General features: G+C 43.4%; 1 protein-coding gene across 5 annotated transcripts in view; it reads right to left on the reverse strand.

The window, feature by feature from the left end:
* Window positions 1–15181, reverse strand: part of RB1CC1 (RB1 inducible coiled-coil 1) — a 185401-nt gene that overhangs the window by 53244 nt on the left and 116976 nt on the right. For all 5 annotated transcript variants that reach the window (XM_034762919.1, XM_034762917.1, XM_034762918.1 and 2 more), the window contains one exon: window positions 5153–7053. In XM_034762919.1, the coding sequence (XP_034618810.1) occupies window positions 5153–7053 (1901 nt within the window). The remainder of the gene's footprint in view (window positions 1–5152; window positions 7054–15181) is intronic.

Below are 15181 nucleotides of genomic sequence, written 5' to 3' on the forward strand. Positions count from 1 at the left end.
GTTGATACCTGTTCTTCGTGCATCTTATTTCTATATGACAGTGCGCAGACACAGATTTAACCATTATCTCTGTGCTGACCACTTCCAAATGTGCTTTACTCTTGGCCTCCCTCTTTCTGTCCAGTCCTACATATCATCATATCTTAAACATACCAATGGAAGGTATGTCATCAGCTCTAACCTTAATATAAATACAGAATTTGGGTTTAGTCATCTTTCTTCACTTCCTCAATTCTCTATTACTGCTGAGAATTCTACCCTCCATTGCCAACGTTCACAATCTGGAGTCATTCTCCCCACACCTCTAGACCTTTCAAAATCTTCCTGCATCAAGGTCCATATATTAAAATAATTACTGAAACTTGTCTCCTATTACATACCCTGCCATGCTAGTCATGATGCTCAGTTTCTGTGCATCTCTCCAAGCACTTCTTCCATTCCCATCTCTGTGCCTACCATATTTTTTATGCAAATTCCTTCTCATTCTCTAACTGCACTTGTGTTATTTTCTTTGCAACCAAAGCAATAGCTGCCTGTGAGCAGAAGAAACTGATTAGCTGCATTTCTCAGTTACTAATGCTGGAATCAACAAGAGAGCTCTTTTAGATTTACAACCTATATTTAAGCAACTGATAATAGGAACCACTGAATTTATTTCCCCCTTTCCTCCTCCTTTCCTTACAGACCTATGTGACCTCATTCATTATCAACTATAATGGTATTTCAAATAAACCTGAGACTCAAAGTGTAACAACAAGTCTAAAACTAATGCAGTTTGAGAAAAAACAACTAGATTTGATTACCTTTATTTAAATAATCAAAATTCCTATCCCTTTATATAAAACAGACAATATGCACTTTTAAAAATCATTGCAACTTTTGTACTAGAGATTAAAAGTTTCAGACTTTACAGTATACTAACCTGTAAATTTGATTACTCTTTCACTTTTGTTCTTGTACTTTACTCATGCTAAAAGGCTTCAAAACAAAAAAAGTATAAAACTGTTTACCCAGTGAGTACATTTCTGTGTCTGAAAGATGAAGCAAGCCACCATTACTTATTGCAGTTTTGCCATTGCCAATGAGAGTGGAACTGGGCCTAAAGTTGAACATAGTTAAGACTCGTGAAAGCACACAACTCCCTTAATCTAAAAAAGTAATATACCTTTAAAAGTTGTACATTATTCTTTGAAAATATGGTGCTAAGATCAACAACATTTAAGTATGCACTACACCTCTACCTCGATATAACGCTGTCCTCGGGAGCCAAAAAATCTTACCGCGTTATAGGTGAAACTGCGTTATATCGAACTTGCTTTGATCCACTGGAGTGCGCAGCTTCGCCCCCCGGAGCACTGCTTTACTGTGTTATATCCGAATTCGTGTTATATGGGGTCACGTTATATCAGGGTAGAGGTATATTTGCAGAGCTAGATTATTAAAAAACATAGCACTTTAGGCCCTACACAAACAAAACAATGCATGTATAATATCATAGCAAATATTGCATACATTGCTTTGTGTACATGCAGAAGCTTGGATAAGTGTTGCTTTCCCTTTTTTTCTCCCCTGTACACCTATGCAATTCAGAATGGATGGATTAATGAGCTAGGAACCTGATCTGAAATATCTAGACTTCCTTGAACAAGTTTCAATCATGCAATAATCAACTCAACTCTTCATTTGTGAAGGGAATTTATTTATTAAAGTGCAGTATACAGCGTGGGCATATTTGGGATGAGACCTTACAAACAAGGACCTTTCTGTTTTACATGAACAGAAAAGATTCCATTACCTGATTCATAATGGGTGGGAGAACTGCTCTATTTGCAAAACTTTCCCCATCCTGGATATTTCTGCAGCATATGCTACATTATGTGTTGCTTTTTTATTCATGGACTAAGAAAACACAGAAAGGGAAAGCTTTACCATGTTGCCTGTTAATGTGCTTCAATGATGTTCTACAGAGACCACCAATAGACATTTGAAGTTAGTTTTAGTATGAAGACTGAATTATCTTTCACCTTTCTAAGATGGCCAACAAGGGTGCGAATTAGAGTTAAATTTTGGAGGGCAATTTTTCTTGTGTGGAGAAAAGACCTTATCCAAGAAGAACTGGAATGGGACAGAATCATTTTACATATGGGCTTCTGTCCAGACATTAGTTGCTTATATTTGTCATTACCCAAATGAACTAGTGATCTTCTAATGAAATTCTCCATATCCTATTAATCTCCTGAGTCATCCAGTCACACAGATGAATCCATTAAAAGAGCTCACATCTGTGTTTCTGACTACATTAAGGGCGTTTCTACACAAGAAGTTAGTGCACAGCAAATTAAGGTAGAATTTACGGTACGCTTGCTAGTCTGCATTGAGTCCCTATGTGGGCACACTGTGCACTAAAAGTACCTTGGGCGGTTTAGCTTAGTACACTTTAAAGAGTATTAAGCTAAAGCATGCAAAGGCACTTTTAGTGCACAGTAAGAATGTCCACATGGGGAGTTAGTGTGAAATAGCTAGTGCACTGTAAATGTATATCTTATCTTGCTGCTCACTAATTTAGCCATGTAGACAAACCCTAACACTTCTGGGAAATCTCCCATCATAGCAATTTTATTGGTGATATGAGCAGGTGTACACATCCCCCACAACTGCCATAGAAAGCTTCCTATTTGTCACTGGTTAATAGCTTTTTCAAGTCCTGTTTTAATGGAAATTTGTCTAATATAGATAGAAATTATTTGGCAAACTTTACTGTAAGCTACTATAAAGATCCTGTTTTTAATCTATTATATCTTTGCCCAACTAACTGCCTGGGATGAATTTTTCTATGCTGGGTGTCTGCCTCAGGTTGAATATTTTTTTTTGGAAAGTTTCAGTTCTCCTAGTTCAGCCATGTCCAAGCGAAATTAGAGACGACACTCTTTTGCTTATATTAATTCCTACAACTATTTCACTGAGAAGCTCTACCACCTCTCCTTGCCTTGGGAGCAAGAATATGATATTTGGCAGGGTGTCACACTGATATCAAGGATGTTCTTTTTGCCACCCTCGTGAAAATACACCCAAATTTGGCAATGTTATAAGCCTCTGAAAAACTGCTGGTCACTTAATATTCAGTAGAGCAGTGGCTCTCAACCTTTCCAGACTACTTTACCCCTTTCAGCAGTCTGATTTGTCTTGCGTACTCCAAAGTTATACCTCACTTAAAAAGTACTTGCTTACAAAATCAGACAAAAAAATACAGAAGTGTCACAGCACATTATTACTGAAAAAAAATTGCTTACTTTCTCATTTTACCATATAACTATAAAATGAATCAATCAATTGGAATATAAATATTTCACTTACAATTTAGTGTATAGAATATAGAGTAGAACAAACAAGTCATATGATATTTTAATTTGTACTGACTTCGCTAGTGATTTTTATGTAGCTTCTTGTAAAACTAGGCAAATTTCTAGATGAACTGATGTACCTCCTGGAAGACTTCTGTGTACCCTCAGGGATACACTTACCCCTGGGTGAGAACCACTGTAGTAGAGGATTGTTACCCCTTCAGTAAACATCACCTACTCTGAGCACTGAATGAGGCAGGCGAGCTATGGAAAAAATAGTATGTGATCATGTAATTAAAGACTACCATAGTGTATAAATGGGCTGAATTAAAGCTGCATTGAATTAAGGAGTACTTGTCTTTCTAAACTTAACCTTTTAATGTAAATTTTTTGTATGTAGTACTGACAATAGTTAGAGATTTCACTATACAAATGATAGTGTCAAAATCAAACTGACGTGGATAAAACTAGTATTTCAATCAAATTTCACCTTTTTAAAATTTTGTACTGCAAACGTATAATATTTTTGAATTCTACATTTAGAGAAGCAGTAATTTTAGAACTCTATCACACTCACTGACATTTAAAAAGAAAAGAAAGATCTAATTTAAATTTGTATCCAAATCTTGGGCCACATTGCTTTTTTGCTGAGCTCTATTTCATTGGTATTTCATATTCTCAACTTACTCCCCAAGCCCATTTGAGAGTTTTGTCTACCTACCACACATCATCAAATCTAGACTGAAAACTCATCTGTACTTCTCTTACTCATCTGTACTATGCCCAGCACAATGGTATTTTTTATTGGGGTTACTAAGTGCTAACAATATAAATAACAAAATACCGCCCTCTGTTATATTTATGTGACTATGAAAGTAAATGAAGTTTGCACAGCACTTAAACAAAAACAACATTTGATCTCTTTTTTTCTGTAAACCTAATGAATTTCTGGTTACCAGGCTCGCACTTTTTTCAGAGGCATAATATGATATATTTCACGCAAGTTATCATGGAACAGCTAGCAAGTGGCAGGTTTATCTGCTGCCAGCAAATGAGTAGTTGGTTGCCAAAAAAGGAATATGGTTTCTTAAAGCAGCTTTCATGTACCATATATCAATATACTCGTTTCTAAAATTTCCAATGCACCATGGACCAGCACCATAACTAGATCTTTGCAGACTGTGTACCCTGAACTAATGTGGATGATATACAATTTACACAGAACCAACCCTGAGTTACTCCAATTTTTTTTAAATAGCTCTTTTTTTTGGACAAGACGGCGAGAAGATAATATTGCACACTCCAAATGCAAGGATAAAAAGGTGTGATGTTAAAGTAATGAATCTATCAAACTCTGCTTTTGCTTAGTATCTCTGTGCGACATTTTTCAGTAGTTTACGAAGTTGAAATTCAAAAGCGCTATTTTTTTGAAAACATTTAAAAATGTTTCAAACCTTAAGATTAATTACAGACACTGACTTTTTTTAAAAGCCTGTATTAAACGTGGTTTTAAATCCACTACTCATTTTGAAGTTCTTTTCAGAACATTAAGGAACAGTAATTTAACTTAGCTCTACAAAATATCTTGAGTTAATTTATTAATTTAGAGTCCATTGATGCAAAAAAAATGTTATCATATATGAGTCTTAACAGTTTGAAACTCTAAGTCAAAATAGTTAAACTGCATCATAAATGTCTAGTAACTAAGGTGGTGTATTGTAGACTACCTTGTAAATGCAGTACACCATAAAAATGGTTGAATTGTCTTATTTTTAGATCACTAACAAAGTACAACTTAATTCTTACAGTACCTCTGATTTACTTGCATCTCAAGTAGTTGTATTTTTTCCAAGAGTTCTTTTTCAACAGCTTCCCTCTGTAATTCAGACTCCTTAAGGGTTATACGTATTGCATCCTCTTTTTCACTACTGAGCCTTTGAACAAGTAGTTTTCTTTCCTGTTCTTGGTTAGTTATTAACAGTTCTTTTTCCTCCTCAAGATTATGGATAACAGCTTCAAATTTGTCCTTCTGTTCACACACAGCCAATTTTTCCTCTTTTTGCTTTTCTAGGGCATTTGCTTCCACTTCTAACTTACTCTGTAGTTCTATTATTTGTTCTTTGAGACTTTTTTCTACTTCAAAAGCTTTTTGATGTAAAGAGGTTACTCTGTTTAATTCAATTTTAAGAACATTTGTTTCTTCTTCGTGTCTGTCCACTAATTCTGAAATGCACAGATCTTTCTCAATTGTCATTAAAGTTCTTAGCTCTACTAGGCCCACTTGATATTCATCATTATTAACTTGAATCTTATGGTTTAAGTTATCTAACTCCTTTCTTAAATGTTCAGTTTCCTTATTAATAAGGGACTTTAGGATCTCCTGTTGCTGAGTTCTGCTTTCTTCCAACAAAATCTTCATTTCATCAGTATCTGCTTCCTTCATGGCAAGTTCAACTTCTAATTTGCACCTCACGTCAAACAGATCAGAAATTTTGAGTTTTAACTTCTCTATCTGTTGCTCCTTCTCTTGGACAACTGCTGCATGAGATTCCTGCATTTGTTCGAATCTCTGCTGGTTTTCTTTTTTTAACTTATCTAAACAATCCTTGTGCTCAGCTATTAGTTTCTCAAATTCCTGCGTATGCTTGATTTGTAGATTGTTTTCCAATTCTTTAAGGTGACTTTGTTCCAAACTCTGAAGCTCTGCCCTCAAAAGCTGAATTTTTTCATCATTTTCAATATGAAACTTTTTCAGATCTTCCAATACCATCTCACGTGACAGTCTCAGTTCTTTAATTTCACAATTCTGATCCTTCATTTGGCCTTCCAATGCAAGTAATTTCTGATCTTTCTCATTCTGCAGACAAACAACGGCTTCTTTTTCATTCTTCACCATCGCAAATTCATTATCTTTATTTTGCAAAACTTCTTCAAGACCTATTAAGTCTCCTGTTAACTTTTTAATCTTTTTTTTGTTTTCTTCAACATCTTCTAGTAATGTATCAATTCTAGTTTCATACTCACTTTTCAAAGATTGCAATTCTTTTTGATGTTTATCTTTCAGTGCTTTTTCAAGTGAAAGTTTTACTGTTTGTATAATATTCCTTATTTCTACTGATGTACATTTTAAAGAATTCGAAAAGTCACACTGTTCTTTTTGTACAAATGTTCTAAAGTGACAAAGGTCTTCTTTTATGTTTTTTAAATTAAACTGTGATTCCTGGGCAACAACTCTACACTTCTCCATGCGAGCATTTAGAGAATCCTCCTTTACACAAATATTTGTGTCTTGCATACGTCTATTGTCTATTGCATTGATAACTGAAGAATAGAGGGACTCCACCATCATTTCTGGACTTTGCGGATCACTTACTATATTAGGAGATGATGGATTTTCCTCTATTACAAACTCATTCACTGCCGACATAAAGTCCGACTCTGGACTTTCTGCTAGTGAATCCAAGTCTAAAGACCCTTGCTTAAGGGCTTGCTCTAAGTTTGGATGAGCGATTGTTTCAAAATCAAATGTATGAGCATCAATGCTGTCTGGAGACAATTCATCTAATGGAGCTGGGGGACACACAGGAGGAGACAAGGGACCCTGAAGACTGAGTGATGGAGGAGTTCTAGAAGAGGTAGCAATTGTGGTTCCTTTAGCACTTTCCATCCTTGGTGTAGTAGCAGATTGTGGTGATGCTTGACTATTGGAGACCTGCAAGTATAAAATTTAAATCAAAGCTTTACAAACTGAATGATAAATATATTAATTTTAAGATTTAGCTAAAACTTGGCAATATTATAACAAATAAAGTAACCCGAGCACTAGAAAGTGTCAGAATCATTATACATATAACTTTTCAAAAATGGACACTAAAAAGTTAAGGAAATGTAAACTCAAATGGTTTCGACAATTTCAGCATCTTCCTTGATATCTTTAGTTAGCAAGTATGTTGTGGTGTGCAATATTAACTATATGTATATCAAAATTTACTATAATTAGTGTGATTGTGTAGTATATGCAGTGTAATGTAATTTTATATATTGTACAAACATGTGGAAGGGATAGCAGTTGCCAAAAAATCCTAGGAGCTAGGAAAATAAAGAAAACCATCACATATTTGATATGAAAATTAATTATCTTTGCTATTGTGCTTTGTTTTCTACTGTCTGAAATTACTTTGTTTACTGTCTGAAATTACTTTTCTGAAAGTATTACTTAATGAAAAAAGTTGACTTATGATTTACACTATAACGATATGAATAATAGGATGCAAAATTTAGATTTATATGAAGAGAAAAATATGTCTAATGAAGGTTTCTCATGGCACACAACTCCCTGTCTTCTTTTTAATCAACTGTTAAAACTTTTATAATCAAGTACATTTTTAGTATTTCAACAAAAATATAAGATTTCCCAACATATTTATAAATATTTCTTGATGCAGTAAAACTCATCCATAGTAATACAGACATCAAAAGCAAATTGGGTTTCTCCTCTTTTTCAGAGACGCAGAAAGATGCAGCAACAGGGGCCTTCAATAGATAGTACAGAGAAGGGCACAGACAAATGAAAAATAGCCTACCTGATTATTTTCTCTCTCAAACTAACCCTCCCCCATTTGGACCTCTCTTCCTATAAATAGTGGAGAAAGTTCAGACTTGGTTATGGAGCTCCAGAACTTGGCTCACCCAACTTCCTGGAACTTTCCCTTGTGAAGTGAACTGAACCAAGGGGTCTTGGCAAATTTTTATTTACTCCAGAGAATTCAAGGGCAGTCTCATTTCGAGTCTCAAGCGTCAGACAGATTCTTGAATGAAAAAGTGAATTTTATCCCAGTGGAGTAGGATAAGCCACCCAGTCTTGAATCTCTTTCTCTAATAAAGCAAGGGTTCATGGGCTAGGATTATCTAGGTTATGTAATATAAAGTAATTTCTGATACTAATGTAAATAAATTTGTATCTCTCAGTGCAGTTTTAAGCATCTGAATCACAAAATCCCCATCACTACTAAAGGTGAATGAATAACTAATTTTTTGTTCACTAGCAATTCTGAAAAATTGGGTCAGGTTGAACCAAATAAAAAAAATCCAATAAAAATTCAGTGAATTCAAAAAATCTGTGTTTTATTTGCCCTATTACTTGTGATGTGGGAGACCAGAGTTCAGTTCCTCCCTCTGCCTAATGTGGAGAACGACTATGAACCGCTAATGTGAATGAAAATGAAGTCATTGGGCCAGAAAGAGAGCGTAAAAATGACACTACAGCCTGGTGGTTAGGGTATTCTCCTAGGATGTGGGAGACCAAGTTCAAGTTCCCAATCCAATGACTAATTATCCACAATGGAACATCCTGAGAGAGACCCACATCAGAATATCCCAAAGCCCAGTGGCTAGGGCCAACTCCCGTAACGTGGATGACCCAAGTTCAAATCCTTTCTCCACATAAAGCAGAAGGGGAAATCAAAACTATGTCTCCCACATGCCAGGTGAGTGTTCTAATCACTGGGCTTAAAGTTATAAGGAAGCCTTCCTCCAGCTCCTCCTGCTACTCAATGCCAAAAGAGTATTTTTTAATTTGGTAGATTCATGTCTAATTTGTGAACATTCATTTTTCAGAGAAGTTATTCATCTGATACATTTTGCCCAGCTGAAATAATAACAATTAGCTAGAACTGGCAAGCTTTTTTTGTCTCAGCAAAGCAGGCAAGGACTGAATTAACAGAGACTAACTTAGCTCCCCCTAGGTCAAGGCTGAGCCACAATGGCAGAGTGTAGGCTTTTTCTTTTGTGGATACCGAGAGTACTTTATTCTCCAGGACTAGCAACCGTCAAACACTAAATTCACACTCATGATTTACTTGATTATTTAGAGGTTTTCCAGTGCTGTCACTCTAAGGGCTGTTACTTATCAGTCTATGTATATTCCAAAATAATTTTCTGGAGTACACCTTTTATTTCCTAAACACTACCAACAGAAAGAGTAGTACAATTTTCAAGCAGGCAAAGTTTGAACCTCAGAATCACAAATAAAATTTAAAATGTTCATTTAAACAATCATATAGATGGTTTTGCTCTGTACTGAGTCTGAATTTATATTATGGTTAATATACGGTTTTATTTCTATCTCAACATTCTGGAACAGAGGTTAAAACCCCACTTTACGATGTGTATCTTATAGTTAATATAGAAATCTCATCACAAAGAATCTTGTTAGTTAGTGCAGAATTGCAAAGAAAAAACGGTTACTCACCTTTGTAACTGTTGTTCTTCGAGATGTGTTGCTCATATCCATTCCAATTAGGGTGTGCGTGCGCCGCATGCACGATCGTCGGAGAAATTTTCTACCCTAGCAACACCTGGTGGGTTGGCTGTGGAGCCCCCTGGAGTGGTGCCTTCATGACGCTGGATATATACCCCAGCCGACCCAGCGCCCCCTCAGTTCCTTCTTGCCGGCTACTCCAACAGTGGGGACGGGGGGCGGGTTTGGAATGGATATGAGCAACACATCTCGAAGAACAACAGTTACAAAGGTGAGTAACCGTTTTTTCTTCTTCGAGTGCTTGCTCATATCGATTCCAATTAGGTGACTACCAAGCCTTACCTAGGCGGTGGGGTCGGAGTGAGACATCGCTGTGTGCAAAACCGCTGATCCGAATGCAGCATCATCTCTGGACTGCTGTACCAGTGCATAGTGAGTGGCGAAGGTGTGGACTGATGACCAAACTGCAGCTCTACAAATGTCCTGGATCGGGACACGAGCCAGGAAGGCAGTCGAGGAGGCTTGAGCCCTCGTGGAGTGGGCAGTGAGGCGTGGCGTCGGGACACCGGCCAGGTCATAGCAAGCACGAAGGCAGGACGTGATCCAGGAGGAGAGACGTTGTGAGGAGACTGGTAAGCCTTTCATCCGGTCGGCCACTGCAACGAAGAGTTGTGTCGTCTTCCTAACCGGCTTTGTACGCTCAAGATAGAAAGCCAGGGCCCTGCGTACGTCCAAGGAATGCATACGCTGGTCTTGACGGGTGGCGTGCGGCTTAGGATGGAAGACCGGGAGAAATATATCCTGGTTCACATGAAAAGGTGAAACTACCTTGGGAAGAAAGGCAGGGTGGGGGCGAAGCTGCACCTTGTCTTTATGGAAAACTGTGTATGGAGGCTCAGACGTAAGCGCCCTGATTTCAGAAACACGCCTTGCTTAAGTGATGGCTACCAGGAAGGCTGTCTTCCAAGATAGGTACAGGAGTGAGCAGGTAGCCAATGGCTCGAATGGGGGCCCTGTGAGCTTGGAGAGAACCAGGTTAAGATCGCACGCCAGAACGGGTTGGCGTTGCTGTGGATACATCCGGTCTAAGCCTTTGAGGAATCTAACGACCACCGGGTTAGAGAAGACCGAGGAAGCGAGTTCTCCTGGGTGGAACGCCGATATAGCGGCCAGGTGAATCCTGATTGAAGATATCGCTAAGCCCTGCTGTTTCAGGGATAGGAGATATTCGAGTATAAAAGGAATTGACGCCTGCAATGGGGGGGGCGTAGCCCGCTGCGTGCACCAACAGAAGAACCGTTTCCACTTGGCTAAGTAAGTGGTCCGCGTAGAGGGCTTTCTACTTCTCAGCAGAATCTGCTGCACGGGATGTGAGCATTGTAGCTCTGTCCGATTTAGCCATGGAGCATCCACGCTGTGTGGTGGAGCGATTGCAGGTCGGGGTGACAGAGTCGGCCGTGGTCCTGAGAGATCAGGTCTGGGCACAAGGGAAGCGTGATCGGAGTTTGAACCGATAGCTCCAGAAGCGTGGTGTACCACTGCTGTCTTGGCCAAGCTGGAGCGACTAGAATGAGACGTGCCTCGTCTCTGCGTAGCTTGAGCAGTACCCTGTGGACCAGTGGGAATGGAGGTAAACCGTAGAACAGCTGGTCTTTCCATGTCAGAAGGAAAGCGTCCGACAGGGAGCCCGGAGATCGCCCTTGTAGGGAGCAGAACAGGTGACACTTCCTGTTGCCTCGAGATGCGAACAGGTCGACCTGGGGAAATCCCCACCTCGGGAAGATGGAATAGATGATGTCTGGGCGAATCGACCAGTCGTGCGTCTGGAAGGATCTGTTGAGACGGTCCGCCAGAGAGTTCTGGACTCCAGGGAGGAACGATGCCATGAGATGTATCGAGTGGGCAATGCAGAACTCCCACAGGCGAATGGCCTCTTGGCATAGGGGAGACGCTCGGGCTCCTCCTTGCTTGTTGATGTAGAACATGGCCGTGGTGTTGTCTGTGAGGACTAACACACAGCGGCTATGTAGGAGACCGAGAAATGCCTGACAGGCTAGGCACACCGCCATCAGGTCTCAAACGTTGATGTGCAGAGCTAGTTGGGATGCGGTCCACAGGCCTTGGGTATGGTGCTCCCTGAGATGAGCGCCCCACCCTAGAGATGAGGCGTCCATGACCAGGTGCAGGGAGGGTTGTGGGGCGTGAAATGGCACTCCTGCACAAACCGCCTTGTGATCCAGCCACCAGGTGAGAGAGGTCAAGAACGAGTTCGGAATCGTGACCACCATGTTCAGGCTGTCCCGAGAAGGGTGGTACACCGAGGACACCCAGGCCTGAAGTTGACGAAGCCGAAGTCTGGCATGCCTGGTTACATAAGTACAAGAGGCCATGTGACCCAACAGACCGAGACACGTCCTTACAGTGGTAATCGGGAATGCCTGGAGCCCTCGAATGATGCTGGTGAGAAACTGATTGTCTGGTAGAAGAGCTCGGGCGAGTCTGGAGTGCAGGACTGCCCCGATAAACTCTATTCTCTGGGTAGGCTCCAGAGTGGACTTCTCTTTGTTGAATAGAATGCCTAACTCGTGGAATGTTTGTAGTATTATCTGGACATGCGCCCGAACTTGCTCCCTGCTGCGGCTGCGGACCAGCCAGTCGTCTAGATACGGGAACACCTGTATCCTTTGTCGCCGAAGGTATGCTGCCACGACGGCCATACATTTGGTGAACACTCTCGGAGCCGCGGACAGTCCAAAGGGAAGGACGGCAAATTGGTAGTGTACCTTGTTTACTACAAAACGAAGGAAGCGCCTGTGAGGGGGGTAGATTGCTATATGAAAATATGCGTCCTTCATGTCGAGGGCAGCGTACCAGTCCCCAGGATCCAGGGAAGGGATGATGGCCCCCAAGGAGACCATGCGGAACTTCAACTTTACTATGAATTTGTTGAGTCCGCGCAAGTCTAAAATGGGTCGCAGACCCCCTTTTGCTTTGGGGATCAGGAAGTAGCGGGAGTAAAACCCCTTGCCCCTTAACTCTGGGGGAACCTCCTCTATGGCCCCCCATAGAGAGGAGCCCAAAAACCTCCTGTATAAGGAGATGCTCATGAGAAGGGTCCCTGAAGAGGGACGGGGAGCGGGGGTGGGAGGGGGGGGGGAACGAAGAAAACTGGAGAGCGTATCCCCTCTCCACCGTGCGAAGGACCCAACAGTCCAAAGTTATAAGGGACCAAGCATGGTGGAAACGGGAGAGGCAATCCCGAAAGAAAGGAAATGGATCCTGGGTAGTGGCTGGTGCGCCGTCCTCGGGCGCAGCTTCAAAAGTTTTGTCTAGGTCCAGAAGGTGGCCTAGGAGGGCTTTGGCTCTGACCGGGTTGGGGTCCGGTCGACCTCCGTCTACCACCTCGTCCCCACCTTGTGGGGAAGTCCTGTCTTGGATGAGGAGGAGGAGGGTAGAACCGTTGTGGCTGTGGTTTAAAGGGCCTGCGTTGAGGTCCTGGGACATGCATCCTCAGGGAGCGCATGATGGTTCTCGAATCTTTGAGGCTCTATAATCTGGAGTCCGTCTTGTCTGAGAACAAGCCTTGGCCCTCGAATGGCAGATCCTGCAGGGTCTGCTGCAGCTCTGGCGGTAACCCCGAAACCTGGAGCCAGAAGACACGTCGCATGGCTATCCCAGACGCTAGTGTCCTGGCGGCCGAGTCCGCAATGTCGAGGGAGGCCTGTAAGGAGGTTCTAGCCACCTTTTTGCCCTCCTCCACCAGGGCCCCGAACTCCTCCCTCGAGTCCTGGGGGACCAACTCTTTAAATTTCCCCATGGAATTCCAAGAGTTATAATTGTACCGACTAAAGAGCGCCTGTTGGTTTGTGGCTCTGAGCTGCAGATCCCCCGCCGAATAAACCTTGCGTCCAAACAAATCAAAGCGCTTAGCGTCCTTTGATTTGGGCGCTGCCGCCTGCTGGCCATGGCGCTCTCTGGCGTTCACTGATGAGACTACCAGTGAACACGGTGGGGGATGTGTGTAGAGGTACTCATAGTCTTTAGAGGGAACAAAGTACTTCCTCTCTACCCCTCTGGCAGTTGGAGGGATGGAGGCCGGGGTTTGCCATATGGATGTAGCGTTAGCCTGAATTGTACGGATAATGGGCAACGCCACCCGGGTTGGGGCATCAGATGAAAGGATGCTCACCACCTGGTCGTCCACCTCCACTATCTCCTCGGCCTGTAGGTCCATATTTCGTGCCACCCTACGTAACAAGTCTTGGTGGGCACGGAGATCTATAGGAGGTGGGCCTGAGGGTGTTGTACCCGCCACTGCCTCATCTGGGGAAGATGAGGAGGACGCCTCAGGGGGTAAAGGATCTGTGTGCGGGTCCGGCTCCAAGGGACTTGGAGGTGCAGGATCCCCTGCACCAGGGTCTGGTGCCTGCGTGGGCATTGGCGCCGGAGCCTCCATGCCCCCTGGGGGAGGACGGGAGATGGTGGCCTCAGGAACCCTGGGCTCAGAGTGAGTCGAGCGAGAGGCCGCTGGTGGAGCCCCTTGAGCCTGGTGAAACACCCAAGGGGTCCAGAAAGACCAATGCGCAGGGTCTTGTCGAAGGCTTTCTGCCCACTCCTGCCAATGACACAAGTCGTCTGCAGGTTGACCCTGAGCAGGGTATGCTGAATGGGGAGCCCCTTCAGACGAGTGAGATGCCGAGCGTGGTTGTAGGGATTCGTCCTGGTACGGTGCCGAGCGGTGCCGATCCATCGGCGAGCGGTCTCTCCGCGGTGCCAGTGAATGGTACCGTGATCGAGAACGGTGCCGATATCCCTGTCGGTACCGGGATCCGGATCTGGACCGGGACGACGAAGACAGTCTGTAAACTCGGTGCCGGGAGCGGCCTCGTGAATGGGAGTGGCGCTCATACCGGTGCCGAGAACTGCGCCTGGACTCCGACCGGTACCGATGCTCGGGTTGATGCCGAGAAGAAGAAAGGTGCCGGGAGGTAGAACTGTGCCGCGAGTACGACCAGCGCCAAGATGGAGATGGGTGCCGGGACTGCAAGCGGCGTCGAGACCTGCTCCGAGACCGGGAGCGGTGCCGCGAGTCCACGCCCGGAGAGGGCAGGCGTATCAGGGTCGGCTTGCCCCTGGACTGTACCGTATGAAGGGCATGCGGTGCCACGGGTTGAGAAGGCGCCGGCTCCGTGAGGGCGATGAGGTCTCCGGTGTAGAGGGGAGACAGGGCTCCACCACCTGGCAGGGCGGTGAGCCAGTCCACACTGGACTCAACTGCTCTACTCCCGGTGCCGGAGTCAACGGTGCTGATGACACTTGCACCCTCTGGTGTTCGGAAGCCAAGGCGCGGATCTACCACCGGTGTGTCGGGAGCCGGTGCCTGTTGGACGGCAGCGTCCTGAGTCTTGCGAGGCCTCTTATGTCCCGGAGATAGGGACCGGCGCCGAGGGGCTTGCAGCGGACGCGGTGCCGAGGGAGGATGGTGCTATGGCACCTTCTCCACGTCTGCTTGTGGTGCAGCGCCAGAAGGTGCCGCTGGGGTGCTATGCACTGAGGCACTCGGTGTCGGAGGCTGGCGCGC

Source organism: Trachemys scripta, chromosome 2, assembly GCF_013100865.1.
Source record: "Trachemys scripta elegans isolate TJP31775 chromosome 2, CAS_Tse_1.0, whole genome shotgun sequence".
In the NCBI taxonomy this organism is placed as follows: Eukaryota; Metazoa; Chordata; order Testudines; family Emydidae; genus Trachemys; species Trachemys scripta.